This window comes from Ixodes scapularis, unplaced genomic scaffold (assembly GCF_016920785.2).
Source record: "Ixodes scapularis isolate PalLabHiFi unplaced genomic scaffold, ASM1692078v2 PGA_scaffold0__279_contigs__length_252992795, whole genome shotgun sequence".
Lineage (NCBI taxonomy): Eukaryota > Metazoa > Arthropoda > Arachnida > Ixodida > Ixodidae > Ixodes > Ixodes scapularis.
This window is the reverse complement of record NW_024609835.1, coordinates 73,695,896-73,711,358: the sequence shown is the minus strand read 5'-3', so window position 1 is coordinate 73,711,358 and position 15,463 is coordinate 73,695,896. Positions and strand designations below refer to the sequence as shown.

General features: G+C 44.8%; 1 protein-coding gene across 1 annotated transcript in view; it reads left to right on the top strand.

Moving 5' to 3' along the window:
* Window positions 1-15,463, top strand: part of LOC8053105 (sodium-coupled monocarboxylate transporter 1) — a 217,486-nt gene that overhangs the window by 195,036 nt on the left and 6,987 nt on the right. The window contains exons 11-14 of the mRNA XM_042288801.1: window positions 3,498-3,586; window positions 6,256-6,365; window positions 7,914-7,981; window positions 11,619-11,705. Of these exons, the coding sequence (XP_042144735.1) occupies window positions 3,498-3,586; window positions 6,256-6,365; window positions 7,914-7,981; window positions 11,619-11,705 (354 nt within the window). The remainder of the gene's footprint in view (window positions 1-3,497; window positions 3,587-6,255; window positions 6,366-7,913; window positions 7,982-11,618; window positions 11,706-15,463) is intronic.

Genomic DNA, 15,463 nt, shown 5'->3' with positions numbered 1-15,463 from the left:
CGATGTGCACTGAGCAAGTCAGTTTCACCTTGTGAAGTTTCAAGGCGTAGTTATTTTCCTGTAAAAAAAAATATTAGAGCAAAAGCCTTGCCAAAGTTAAGGTTGGGCGCGTTTGCAGACGACCCAGCAAGCCACGCTATTTACTTCTGGCGCCATCTCCCGATAGACGCAGCAAGCAGACAACAGAGTGCGTCGTCTGCTCACTTGGCCTATCGGGGACGGCGCCACATGTAAATAGCGTCGTTAACTCGATCGTCTGCAAACCTTCATTTTGACAGGTTTTTTTTTTTTTTTTTTGCTCTCGTCTTTTACATAAGAACTGCGCCTTGAAATCTGATACGGTAAAACTAATCTCATCAGTGCAAATTCGGTGAAAGTCTGAGCTCTCTATGTGCAGGCGCCGAGTTTTCCGGCTCGCCTTACAGCGGCAAGTTCGATCGGGACACCGTATATTTAACTACAGCTTTTTTTTGTGTTGGCTCGGGGAACACACCCGCACTGACTGTTCGAGACGGTGCTGCTTTCTTCGCGAACCACACCCTTTATCTTGTTTATTTTCCTTATCACTACAGGAATAATCTCCAAGCATTGGAGTCACGCGCATGCTCCTTGACGTATTGTATTAAAGTTTATTAGATAGGTCCGGCTAGGTGGTGCACGCATACAGTTGAAATATCGACAAGTAAACTTACCTCGGTCAAAAAAAAAAAAAGACGAAAAAAGAAAAATTTGTTTCGGTCAATCCACGGCCCCATTTCCCGGCGACGTAGACGGTGTTCCTTGACTTGGACACGCTGCCGACAGATGGCGTATCTATCGAAGGCGCGTGAGACGGGAGTTGCTATTTGCAGAGCATCAACTAGGAAGTCCCCTGACGCTCCAGCGGCGCCATTTTTTCTGCGTCACGCTTTCTGATAAAAGTCGCGTGACTTTTTTTAGGGGCGATGCTCCTTAGGGTCTAGCCTTGTCCAGCGTCCATGCTCACATCGATTACCATCCCATCTGTCTTCTTAAAAAAAGAAAAAAAATGTTTGCGCAGTCGACAGGATTCGAGCCTGTGCAGGAGACCCCAATGGATTTCTAGTCCATCGCCTTAACCACTCTGCCACGACTGCGGGACCAGTAGGGGGCTCTGAGATGTGGTATTAACTCAAGAGCTGGGGATGTCATGGATGAAACGTTGCTTGTAGCCGCTCAGCGTCTATACAGGAGAGGGCGCTGTGGTCAAATGCGTATGTAATCGCGTTAAACTTTGCATGCATTGGCTCAACGTTTATAGACGAGAGGGCGCTGCGGTCAACTACTCAAATGCGGATCCAAGCTCATCCGCTAGAAGAACCACTGGCTCTGCATTTCACCGACCATAAAGCAGTAATAATGAAGTTGAAACGTAACCCGGAACTCAGCATTATTTATGAGCAATAAAAAAATATGCACCACCAGCACTACCTATGGACAATAAAATCGGTATCATCAGCACCACCAGAGCTTCGCCCCAATCAACATCATCCACCACGTGAAGATGCGGTCATTTTTTTTTTCGCTTTTCCCCCACCTTGCAGTGCAAATTCCGCGCGGGACGTGCGAATTCGGGTTTCGATATGTAGTAGACGATCTACCGAAAGTTTTTCCATACATACATCATATGTCGGCAGCGTCTCCATGTCAACAAACACCGTCTGTGTTGTCCAAGATATGTCGCTGTAAATTGACCGAAAGAGATTTTTTTTTTTTTTTTGAACGTGGTAAGATTATTGGCCGAGGCTACATCCACGCGCGGGGACGTAGCCAAGTCGGGAGGAGATAAGGCTCCATCCACGCAAAAGGTCACGTGACTTATAAAATAAAAAGATAATTTGTTTCTATGTACATATTACGCTTTCTTATAAGTAAATATAGGATATAAATATAAATAGGTTATATTTCATTGTTGTTTTAAGGTTAATATGTCACGTGACCTAACAAAAATGGTTTACTGTTTTCTAAGACTAATAGCAAATATAATGCATCATGAAAATAGTACCAATTGAGACGTTGCCTCGTCTTTTTCTACCTTCTGGTGTGTCTACTTTTCTGCCCCAGTTTTAGGTTTACAATCATGTTCAATATATATCTTTATATTTATGTTGTCCAGGAGTCACACACACGTGTGGGCGGCGTGCGTGCCACCCGTGCGTGCGGGCGGTGCGGGTACGGCCTCCGGGGCCTTCGCCCATGTGCGCATCGCTGCTGAGGCGAGGCGGAGAGGCTTTGTCGTGTTTGTGGTTGGCTTGGTTCGAAGCCTTTTAATGTGAGCTTATGTGTATCGAAGGGGACAAGTACGTGCCCACCGCTTCGTACGTTCTTGACTTGCGCACACGCTTGCAATCACACAGAGATTGTGAGAAAAGGGAAAACGTGCTCTAGTCCCATTAATAACAAACATACTGAGAGCATTCAATCGAGAAAACTGGGTAAAAGATTCCAGAAACAGTTTATTCCATGACAAATAAAACAGTAGCCGATGCACAGATGCCACTCGTCCACGAGATCACCGATGAACACGAAACCCTGCTTGCGGCAGAACTCCTGCAGGAGCCAGTTCACGTCTCTGTGCCGATCATTCAACGCCTGGATCTCGGCAATCTGACTACGCTGACACTCCATCGAAGAGAACCTGCTCCCCCGCCTCAGAAGGACGGAAGAAAAGGCGATCTGCATCGTCGATTGCGTTCCAAGATCTGAGCGGCCAGCCGACGATATTTGTCAACGTACGCGCTGGCACAAACGCTGGTGTTGTTTGTGCCAAAATCGAGCAGGGCGTTAGACACCTTGGAAAACAAAGCCTCGATCCTAATGCCACTAAACGCCCGCACTTCGACAGCCACCCGGTCATTCGATGGGAAATACTAGGACAAGTATTTCACCGTCGAACCTCCGGCAACCAAAACTTGAGGCAGATCAGAAGCGCGACCGTGCTAATACTCAAACGGCCAAACTCCTTGTCCGAGAAAACAGAAAGAAAATAAAAACGCTTTAGAGAAAGACAAAACCGCTTGCGGAAGACCAGGCAGGCACAGTAGACAGCAGTCCGCGCACGGCAAAATCGCAAGGTGCAATGGCCGCCAAGCAAATGGAAAAACATTGGAAGGCTAGACCGGAAGTTGATCGTAGTGCGCCGGAAGTGACGTATTGCGTGGATGGAGCCTTATCTCCTCCCGACGTGGCTACGTCCCCGCGCGTGGATGTAGACACTCCCAAGATTATTTGTTGAGAATTTAACTTTTTGCGTGAATCCTGCTAGCCGCGCCTCTGTAGTAAACCTCACCGCGATAGGATGAGAAACCGAATTTTGCGAACCGCCCGAAGTGGGATCGAAGCGTTAGCGTACAAGCTGTAATAAGCCAAGAGTAATAGGAAAAACGATAAGGTGTCTTTATTTCCAATATTCCTTAAATGGATTCGAGTAAGTATGGTTGCTAAGGCGTTACCCGTGACGCTTTTTGTTTTGTTTGCAGTTGATGCCGCATTTTGTCATGGACACGTTGAACCACCTTCCCGGGTTGTCGGGGCTCTTCGTCACTGCCGTTTACAGCGGGTCTTTAAGGTGAGTTCATGTTTTATAAACTCAGCTCCAACTATATAGTTATTTCGCTTTCCTAAAATATTTTTTTTTTTGCTATTAATTATGTCTGGACGGATATAACTTTACAACACAATGTCTATCGGCGGTCGCATAGGCACGCAAAAAACCTATGTATATTACCACACAATCCTCTATATGGGCGCACGTTCACTAAATAAGCGAAAAAAAAAACACATTTATCTTCAAACTACTACTTTACATCGAGTACGACCGTGAAAGGAAAAAAAAATTGTAATAGAATAATAATTATAAAAAAAGTGCTTTCCCTTCCTTTCTTATTCTATGGGATGTCGTCATCCGTTGACGCCGTTGTCAAGAGAAGGGACGTCCATTCTGGGATTTAACTCCTCTCGAACTTGAACGGAGGATAAATAATATGCGTCTCGTGGCTCCTGTAAACACTCTAGGTCTATTCAATCAGAGCAAGGATTTTATCGGGTAAATTTAAATCCCGTAATGTAAAAAAAAAAAAAAAAAAAAAATCTATGAATTGGAGATTGACTTATACTTCCCCCCAAATGCCCCAGCAAAAAGACAAGATAGGACAATCTCCCCTGCACCCAATACTCTGTACGAACATATAAACAAGGTTTTGGCAATTTGAGCAAGCTGGAGCACTACCATTTGGTCACCCTTTTCTGGCATGACTCCGAGCAGTGTATGTTGTGTAGTTGGACTAGGCAGAAGTACTGTTTGGCAACCAGTAACTTTAAGTTGACTGTATTAAGGTGGCGATGCAAGCGAGTTGGTTCATGACTTCTGAAATTGGAAAACAGCGCGCAAAAAGACGAAGACGACGAGAGAAGAGCACAGGACAAGCGCTTTAAGTTGACTGAGTGCTTTCCGTCAAATATATTCTCATTTCTCCATGCATTTTTTTTTTTATAAATACACATCTTTAAGAAACCCATTAGGAAGAGGCAAGCAATACACTGCTAGCCAGTAACTATGCCCATGTTTTTGTTTGCTTTTTTTTTTTTTTTTTTAAAGATGCCAGTGACGTAATATCAGCTTTCAAACAACCAACGTGTGCTTTTGTTCGGTAGTTTAGCTGTCAGTCTCCAGCGATGCTCTTATGGCGGTACAGTTCGAGCGGGCACTAGCAGTCAAAGTGCAACAAGTTAAAAAAGGCGTCGGCCATCTTCAAACACAACAGATGACAGACCTTCGTGTGTTTTCAATGCGGCAAGCGAGATGTGCATACTATCGTCGGTGACAGGTTAAGAGTAAAGTGGAAGCTCCTCCCAGCCCTTTCCACTTTAGCAGAGCGAACGCTGGAGAGGAGTTCGCCTCCTCTCCAGCGTTCGCTCTGCTAAAGTGGAAGGAGGTGGGAGGAGCTTAATTCAACCGACCCAACTATGTGACGTCACGGTGCGGTGGTGGCGCGTCGGTCGCACTTCCGGTCTGGGGCTGTGGGCAGAAGTCCCCATACCAGACGTGTATTCCTGCGTTGTTTTGAAAGGAACCAGACAAAAATCTGCCTTCTCGTCAAAACGCCGCGACTGGGGCCGTACCAAAAGTGTCGAGAAAGGTTTGAAGGTCAGTTTTTACGCGCTCGGTTCGTCCGAGAATCTGGATATGTGCAGTGAAAAGGGAAAAGCAGACGCCGGCGGACAACGATTTCCTGGGTGGGAAGCACATTGGGTTGAATTCACGAATACTTGTGGTCATCAGATTTATTTGTTTTGTTCAAACATGAACGCCAGAAAACCGCCAAGTTGTGCGGTCCATCTGCGAACTACGTTCAGTGCGTCTTGAAGTTTAAACGGCCTCCTGATCGTTCGAACTGTCGTCTGCTCTTTCAAACGTTTCTGCTTGTCGTCTGCTCTCTTAGACAACGCCGGCCCGTAGCCCAAATGTTGGCCCGGTACTTGTGATAAGAAGTAAGTGCAGGCTTCAAAAGACTTAAATTTGAAGGTTGGTAAGCAGGCTCGATGTAAACAGTAGATACATGGAGATGTTGATCATTGTTACCAGTGACCATCACCGACTTGTTATGCCTAATTCACTTGGTCCGATTCTGTTAGCGATTTTCAGTATCGACGTCGACCATCTCAGCTACGGTTCACGCTTTTGCAGCCCGAGCGGCGTCGCGACTTAAAATTGCGAGCGAAATCTCATCATCCGAATCAGGCTTTAGCGTACATACTGCGGCGTCCACGCGGAATGAATCGCCACATGTCACATTATTCACGCGAAGTTTTGCGGTGTAACGAGCCTCGGTAATTTCGCTGACGCCGCTCAAGTAGTCAGACATCGCCAGGAAGACGTAGAATCAAAAATTCGAACGCGAAAAAGGGCAGGGGGACTCACACCGACGCCGACAACATCGCATTTCAATGGTTTGTTTATGGGCGACGGCGAGTTTCTTGCCCACACCCCCATCGCGCATGCGCGGCGCAGGTGGCGTCCGCTAGGGGCGCTCCGGTTTGTTTGTAAACATGAGTTGGTGTATAGACGCCCACTGCCTTGTGCATATTTTGCACGTTACTAGGTTGGGAAAAGTGTTTTTAACATATCACTTGCTTTCTCCAAATACCTTTGTTTCTAGATATTCTCCAGTAATAATAAGGCCAACTGGTACCTCAAGCCTAACTTGCGTTTTTTTGTTTGTTTTTTTGTTCTCGTAGCACCATGTCGTCTGGGTACAACGCACTGGCCGCTATAACCTGGGAAGACTTTCTCAAGCCCATATTGCATTTGTCTCCTTCCGGAGTGATGCGTGCAACCAAGATTATTGGTGAGACCAGACATGTACAAATTACCCAAACAAAGTATAACTAAATACCTTTACTAGTTACTCGCTCAAAAAGTAACTAAATACGTTACTCGTTACCGATTCTCAAAAGGAACGCTTTACCTCACAAGTAGCGAGTTACTTTTCTCGTTACTTTGACGACCAAATGCACACCTGCTTTTGTTTCATGTTTTATTGTTTTTTTGTTTCAGTAGTCGTTGCGCTTAAAGGAGCTGTGCAACGATATTCAATTGGAATGTATCTCTCTATACACGAGCTTACTGGCACACCTGGGACTCAAGGATACTCACACGCAACGCCATTGGCCAAGAAACTCCTTTGTTGCGGTGTAATTTCAAGGACAAAAGCGATCCTTTTCATTCAATCTCTCCTTTGCAAAATTTGATGACGTAACTCGGGGGTCCCAGTACACCCAAGTGACGATATTTGAATGCGGTTCATAGATTGGACCCGAGCATTGCGTGGGCACTCGACTTGGGCTCGTGACAATTGCTAGCTCGAGAAGCATTCGGGTTTTGACCCGTGTCCAATCGCTGCAACGACGACAACAGCCGAGCCATAACAATGCCTGGAACTCAGCGCGTGTCCTGCGCTTTGCCAACCCCAGCGCGTGGCTATGATCAACACTGGCGGCATATAATCGGCTCCAGATCACGTGGCCGCTTGTTCTGGCTGCGAGTTGAGGGGGTGAACGCTGCTCGTTTTTCTTAAATTTTTTTCTGGAACTTCTATTGCGTGGGGTTAAAAAGGAACGCGTGTTTCATAGGTCATTAACGTTAGGGATCCGTTTTAAGCGGTATTTGCGCAAAGTGCAAATATTGTTGCATTGGTCCTTTAAGATGAAGCTTTATAGTTATGTTTCCCCCACTTCCTTGAGAATATATCTCATGCGACGTTGAAGAGTCGTTCTACTAAAGCTCTCGAATGAACTCCAATGTTGTGCTTCAGTAAGAGCTGGTGAATCTGGGATTCCCCTCTCTACTTTGTTCTATCAGCTTCAAAAGTTCGATGTTGACCATTGGTTTTGTGCCTTCCTGCGTTGGCAACCTCTAGGTTTGCATTTGGTGTGCACACGATTTTAGAAGGTTCAACCAGCGAACCTTATTGTGTTCGCTGGGTGAGAGACATTCCAAGCTGTAGAGTTCGACTTGTTCAGCGATAAACGCTGCTATACTGCCATACTGTATAGTTGTTTTTCGGATTGTCCATCTTCCTTTGTCGCAACAGACGTGTACTCAAGTTAGAATTAAAACTATTCTAATTAAACGGTGTTGTACAGGTTACTCCTCAAAACTAACAAAATACCGTTACTCGTAACTTGACCTTAAAGGTAACGAAGTACGTTACTCGTTCCTTCTCTAAAAAATATGACTAAATACGTTACTCGTCACAAAAAAAAGTAACTAGGTAGAAGTAACTCCTTACTAGTAATACGGTACGTATATGTTAAGGTGAAACACATCCCCAAAAAGAAAGCGTGTTGTAGATAAGTTTATAACATTTTGCCATTTACAAATTATCTTGTTTCAGCTGCGTCTTATGGTGTTCTTGCAATTCTGGTCGCCTTCCTCTCGGGAACCATACCGTCAATCTTGCAGGTAAATGCCTCATACTCTTGTTACAAGATTACCCTACGTCAATTCATGCCTTAATAATTTGAGTCGTTTTTTTTTCTGTTTTTTTTTTTTGTATTTTTTTTAGAATATACACAAGCCACGTCCTTGGCAGGAACATCCGGCTGCATCTTTATGGCTAATATTTTTTACATGGTTAATATTCCATTGCTAATATTTTTGCAGAAATGTGAAGCATATATTTTGAAGGCGTGAAAATTGACGATATTTCACAAATTACTTTCCACCGCCGGTGTTTTCATATAGCAACTCCCTTGTTCGAAAGATGGTAACATGTTTTATTACATCTTCTTTTCTTCTTTTCTTTTTTTTTTCGCCTGAGAATGGGACAGGAAACGTAGTCTGTCTCCCGTAATATAGATAAAAAATAAAAAAGCTACTTTTTAGGTCCTTTCCCACCAATAACACCGAAACATGCAATCCGAATCTTATGGGTCAGAATTGTTGGAGCTAAAGTAGCACCCAAAAATAAGACAACCGTGCGGCGGTCGCTTTTTTTTTTTAGCGGTATTTTGAATGCCAGTTACCGAATTAAAATCAATCTTGTATAGATAACGGTCATGACGTACGCGCTAATTCCCGAGAAAAGGTCATTCGAGCAAACTGAGAAAAAGACAAAAGCAAAGGAGATTAGGAAAACTTTCAGCCTTTTGACTCTGGTGAAGAATGAAGACCAGCGGAGCTGTACTATGGTGGGAATGAGGTAATGGGCGGCCGCAAGTCGGCAAGCCAGAGTGGAAAGGCTCGAAAGGTTGCCGCCATCTATGAGCGACGGCGGCAACCAGAGTGTCCTGTCGACATTTCTTTGGTACCGGACACGATCCTGGGGAACATAGCCCTTAATAGGGTGCCTTCATGCGCGCTTTGCTTGGGGTGATAACGTCAGGCCATTTTGTTTCGAACGCTCATTTCTATTTTTTGTTCTGAAGCGCGGGAAAGAGCGTGTCCCTGCACGCGCTCGTGGCGCTGACTGTGTTACGGCGACATTTTGTTTCCTGCGATTTCTTTGTATTTTCCCTGTGAGCGCGTGTTGTCGGCATCTGGTACTACAAACGATGGCATCACCCTAAACAGAAGGGCATTGAGGCACACTAGCCCTTAAAGGGATTGTCCGGTCGAAACCGGAAGTACTTAAGTTGTTGCGCTCGTTACATCGAGGGAGCCTTCATATAGACAAACGTCACTTTTATTTTGGTATATGATCTCCCGTTATTAATTAAACCTTTCATGAGCCTATGTACGAAACTGCACCCCAAATTTCGCCAGTGTCAATGGCTGACATCCGTAGGTGCTGCGTGACGTCACAAAACACAAAGGTTTGTCGGATGGTGGGGATAACAAGCGTTGGTCGACGAGTGTCTTGTATTTTGTTTCGAATTATATAGTCTCCTAGGCAGTACCCTACTGAAACACGGTTCTTTTAATGCAGTTCCCAAGCACGTGCAGAAAAAGTCCCGCCTTTTAGCAGGATATTACTCGCAGACAGTCATAAGCTTCGAGCAAACTTATGCTGTTTCGCGCAAACACAACTGCGACGGACGCCGATCGAACTAGGGGCGCTTGCAAAGCAAAGGATGCAGATTTCGCCTCTGAAGTGGCACAGCTAGGTACACGAAGCGGCATCTGGGCAGATATTTCGGCGGATCCACTGGATCGGTGATGAGGCTGCGGGTCGTTCGCCCAGAGGCGATGTCCGCGGGCCGAAGGCAAACGGCGAACCGTTCAAATGCATGTCGTCACTTGACTTGGACGAGCTTGGTGAATCGTAGTCACGCTCCATTTTCACACGCGGGTCAAACGGATATCGAGCTGCACGCGTGCTAAATAAAAGTTCTGGTATCATTTCGAGATGGCCTAACTGTTGGTTTCGGTTTCGCTGCATAATCAAGGTCTGTTCGATTATGCCAGGAAGTTCTGGTACCGGCAAAAGCCCCTCAAATGGAATCTTTGCATTTCAACGATAGGCTCGCGGCACCAGGATGATTTTACGTCGGGAGTCGCTGGCGGCAGCGCGCGGTCGGCATACCGGTCACCTCGAAGAGGAAGGCCTGACGGTAGCGTCTTGTTATCGACCGTAACTTCGGCGTCAAGCTGAAGCGAGAATCGGCAAAAATGCCGATTCTCGGCATTTTTCCCAGGCCCGTTAGTGGGCGTCCAAAGATACCAGCGGACAAAGCATGCAGTATTATGCTCAGCTACGGGGACATGCGAGTGTCAACGCACTAAATCCCAGACCTCTGAAATGTATCGGATCTTCAGTATGCATCCAAGAGCAACTGAAGGCGGGGACTATCATGAGGGCAATACCTTTCCTGTGTCTGTAAGTAAGAATATCAACACTGTGGATCTCCGCATAGCATCAAAAATAAACAATTTACGTGAGCCAATATTTCAACACTCATCACAGGGAGCTAAACCTACGCGAGCAGGTGCCCAAAACGCTTTCAGAATATCATAATCAAGCAAATTCCTACCCTCGATTTTGATCTCAATTCCGCATCCACCGCGGGTACGTTATTATCATAAATGAGAGGAAATGCAACCTCCGTATCGGCGTTATTGTTAAACATTGCACATTTGAGCAAGAGCTGCGAAAAATGGTACCGCGAGCAGAGGCGGACGAGGAGTGTCGTCTGCTATCGCCGTCTGCTCTTGTCGTCTGCCTCTGCACGGACGCTGAACTAGTTCAGCCAGTTCAGGGGAATCGAACAGACCTAAATTGACTGGCCCGATTTGGGCGAGGAGTGGGTGGACGTAGTTCAATATCGTTGGCACCAGCATCACACCTCAGCTTACAACCCTTCTGTCCGCTTAGAGCTCAGCTAGTAGCTTTCTTCTGTGAGATCATTGCTGCATAAGCGAGATCTCGGTCTTGACGGGAACCCAGCCCCTACGCACGACGACGATCCACTTTGCTCGTCACTGCACGTCTCGCGGAAAAGTGCGGAACGTCATGTCTTGGCTCGCATATGTGCTGCCCGGTGGGTATGGCACCCAACCGCGCAACAAAAATCTCACCCAACCACGAAACAAGTCGAGCACAACAACAAAAACGAAGCACGCTGAGGCGTTCACTCACAGGCAATCGACGAGACAAAAATGCTCGCTTTGTGTTTTGTGACGCCAGAGCTCCAATGTTGCCAACGAAAACCGCGTTTACGCTAGAATGCGATTGCAGCAGTATAAATTCAATTACTCACGCAGAGGGCCATATAAAATTCAGATATTGCACGTACGATGCGTCTCGAGGCAATAGCAATGATATTCAATTGTTTTCTCGAATACAAAATTTGACCGGACAATCCCTTTAACAGCTCGGCTGTAAAAGCAACACTACATAACGTTATGGAGAGTTTGTCAAGAGTATACTTGATGTCAGTTTCGAAGTATTACGCTTTATATTTTGTCGCTGTTTGCCTCTTAGCGCGATTATTTCCGCAGATTAAATCTGCTCGAGCCATCCGCGTAGAATATATATATATAAGGTTGAAACACCGATTTTCTTTAATATTTCAAGCCGCGTTAAAAATAAACGGCGAAAGCAAGAAATCACAAACACGAATAAAAGCGTCATCTATTTAATTCTCGCGCTTTCCCACAGGCCACTTTCATCACATCGGGTGCTGTCGGGGGAGCTTCGGGAGCTGTTTTCTTCATCGGCCTGCTTCTGCCCTGGTGCGGAAGTAAGGTAAGGGACCTTGCACGGAAACGTATCTGGGAGTAACCGCAGCTGCGTGGTATAGCCACGGCATATGATTATGGAGCACGGCCTGGTACATCAAGATTATTGGAATGCTGGTCTGTTATAGTAACTGAGAACTTATAGGAACGCGGGGCGCAGCGCATCGTGATTGAATCCTCGCTTTTTTTTTATCTGCTAATGCAATAATGTATTGGTTGCAAAAAGACGTTTCTTAATCAATCAATCAACCAGTCACTGGCTGCAGAGCGATCATAAGAGGCTCGGGACTCTCCCCGCCCGTCGTGTCTTGGGCTTTTAGTTTGTCCGCTCTAATTAACTGATTAAAAAAAATAGTGAGTAGACCTCAAGGCATGTAGCATTGGTGTCTACCCGCCATCCTTTCAATCGAAACCAATCAGAGCGCGGCGTCGTTTTGACGTCACCTGCGCAAGAAGCAGACGACTTGCTGTCCGCATAGCAAGCGTCGTATAGGCATAGTGATGCGTAATCGCAAAAAGAAAAGGTGTCGCCGAAAAACAAAACAACGAACAAAATACTGGAATGTCGGTTTGCTAGCAATTATGATTCGCCCGGTAGCGCAGTGCTAAGCGAAATTTGCTCAACCTCGAGATGGTGCTCCTAGGCCGCAATCAGCGAACCCGATCTCGGGCTTGAACGTCGGCGTGCCCCGCCGAACTGCGGCGCGGAGCACGTGTCCAATCGTTTGCTGGCGCGTTCGTCCTGCCCAAAGTGGCCCTTTTTGACCACCAGCCACACTGAGAGAAACACGACCGAAGTGCCTTACGTTTATTATACGTGCCAGCGAGAAAGAGCATGAGGCATATGGGAAGTTGATACGGATGATTAGAGTACATTTACGCACATAATATTTCGTTAATAAAAACATATCAGTCGTCTTCTAGTTGAAGAAAGAATAAAAAAAAAAGTATACAGCTTTGTTGGGAGCTTCTTGGTCTTGGCTATCTGAGACTTAAATCGCATCTAAGTTCGGACGGTACAACTATTTGATAATCTAGAGATTAATCTGCTAATGCATGAATCGCCTGCTCGTTTGTTTACCAATAAGTCGAACAAAAATGTGGTACCTTTCTATGGGGTTGCTGCAGTTATACGGTCTTCGTTTTGGTCAAAGAAAACATTAATAGGTTAATCATTAGCGAGACTTTCGCTCCTCTGGGACTCCGTGTTTTCAAAGTACGAAACTGCTTTCTTGTTTTTTTTGTTTTTTTTTTTGTTTTTTTTTTTTTTGTACATTTAAATACGCTCGCAGTTAGGGAGGGGAGTTTATATGTAGGCAAAAACGACAAAATACGGGAATCCCTCACCTTTTTTACTCGCGCTAAGGGGAACGAAGGACCAGTATAGCACCGCGATTTTTTTAATAATATATAATAAAACAAAATACATAGCACGTAATATCTGCTAGCATGACGTCAGTAAAACAGGTGAATAATTTCTAATTATCCTTTTTTTTTCTTTTCTTCTGCCATCAGCTCATAGAGTATAAAGTTAAGTGACACGAAATTACTTTATTAATTAGCGTATACGTACTGTTCCAGCATCGCTGGGGATATTCAAAGTCCAGCAATTGTTTTCTCCGTGCTATATTTCCAGTTTCGCTATATTTTAATGATGCTATCAGCCTCCGCATTAGACAGATTAACCGAACAATTACTCTATTAACCTACACCGATTTATCGGTTAAAAATTCTTAATCGGTGCGCCGCCCTGATCTTGATCACTCGATAATAATTACGAGAGAATCATCGAGGAAGACTCACTTGAAAAGAAAGCCTTAGCAAACTCAACTTCGGTCGGCTGTCTTCAGTGTGAAAGCTAAAACCCTCCCTTTCATTTTTATATCGTCAAAAATTATGTTTTTGGTTCTGCGTTGCTAAACCGCTCCCACGACCGCTCACAAGGCTTTGAGATTTGCCAATCTACGAGCTCGCGTCTAGTAGCGCCCTCCTTCGAGCAACTGAAACACCAACAAGCGCCCGTTAGAACGTTATCCAACCGCTCGCTAGATGGCAGAACCTGTTTGGAGCACCGTTTGAGCTCGCCTTGTGATGGACCGCAGCGGATGCTACGAGCCATGCGGCGCTGTAACGTGACAATGCAAACTTCACATCGCTGCTCTCCACCCGAAAGGCACGTGACACCCACAAAACATGGGATTGGCTTCGATGGTTTTGCGGTTCATCGTAAAGTAAAAAAAAAAATCAATACGCGCTCAAAAAAAAATTAATATATATATATATATATATATATATATATATATATATATATATATATATATATATATATATATATATATATATATATAGAGAGAGAGAGAGAGAGAGAGAGAGAGAGCGTATGAAAAAGGAAATACTAAATAAAATACGCATAAACAAAAATATTCACGCCATCCGTGTTAGTTTTAAGGTGAAATCTTTAGTCACATTTCAACATCGGCGTTTAAAAGCTGAGAACACATTTACTGAAACGTGTTTTTATTTGCTAACCGTGACCGTAGATGATAACAAGGGATCAGGACCTCACTATTTAATAATGCCCAGGAAGGCTGACTCACGCAGATTGCCCCCCCCCCCCCCTTTTCCTTTTAATTTATGCCTGCCACGACCAATCGGAACGAATAAACGCCGTTTTCACGGGATTTTTTTTTTTTTTTTTTTTTTTTTACATTTATTGACGCTTTTTTTTTTTTTTCGGATCCTGGCACATAACAGCTTCGCTGTAAACGCCCGCCCGCCCGTACCCGCTACCGCCCGCCGTATAACCTTAATAATCTTAATAATCTTTTTTATTCACACAACGCTTTCGGTATGTCAAATGACGGGTCCGTCTAAGCCGACAATGGCTTGTAGGACTGGACCCAGCAAATTCGCATAGGCGAAAAAAAGAACACATGAATAAACAAACACGTACACAAGCCTTCGGCTAACCAGCTTCCCAAGTCAAATCCAAAAAAACACAAAACAAATATACATAAGCGAGAAAATAATGAAGAACGCACATAGAAGCAAACACACGATCATGAGCTTCAACTAACCAGCATCCCAATTCAACTCAAAACGACAACAGCACAATAATTAGCTTTCACAAGCATAATGACGAAGCCACTTCTTCAACTCTCCTTTGCCAGTAACACTGAAAATATCTTCAGGAAGGGTATTAAAAATGTCTGACACGTAAAACGACCGCATTCGTTTTCCATATCTGGTGACACATCTTTGCACTTCATACCGAGGAGACGTTCTGAGGAGGCGCGATGGTGTATGAACTGTTTTAAAACTTTCACTCCAAAAATGGCGTAGCACAACAGTTTCAGTATACAAACTACGTAATCTTGGCATCTGCAAATCTCTAAAAAAGTCCTCACTGGATGAAAAACATGAGTTATACGCTACACTTCGCAAAATTCCTTTCAAAATGCTGTCAATTTTAGAGTGCCAAGATGTTGTGCAATAGGCATGTAGCGTCACCCCATATCGCAGTACACTGTACGCAAGCGCATGGACAATCGTTTTTCTAACCTTAAAAGGAACAAACAATCTCATATTATATAACATACATGCAACTCTCCTTAGCACACAACACAGATGTGCCATTTGTTTGTTCCACGACATATCATATTCAAAAATCAGAACCATATATCTTGTATAGTCCACCCAGGGAACAGGCTTACAGCAACAAAGTTTGCAACCAGAACTGTGTAGAAGAAAAGGGGCATTGGAGAA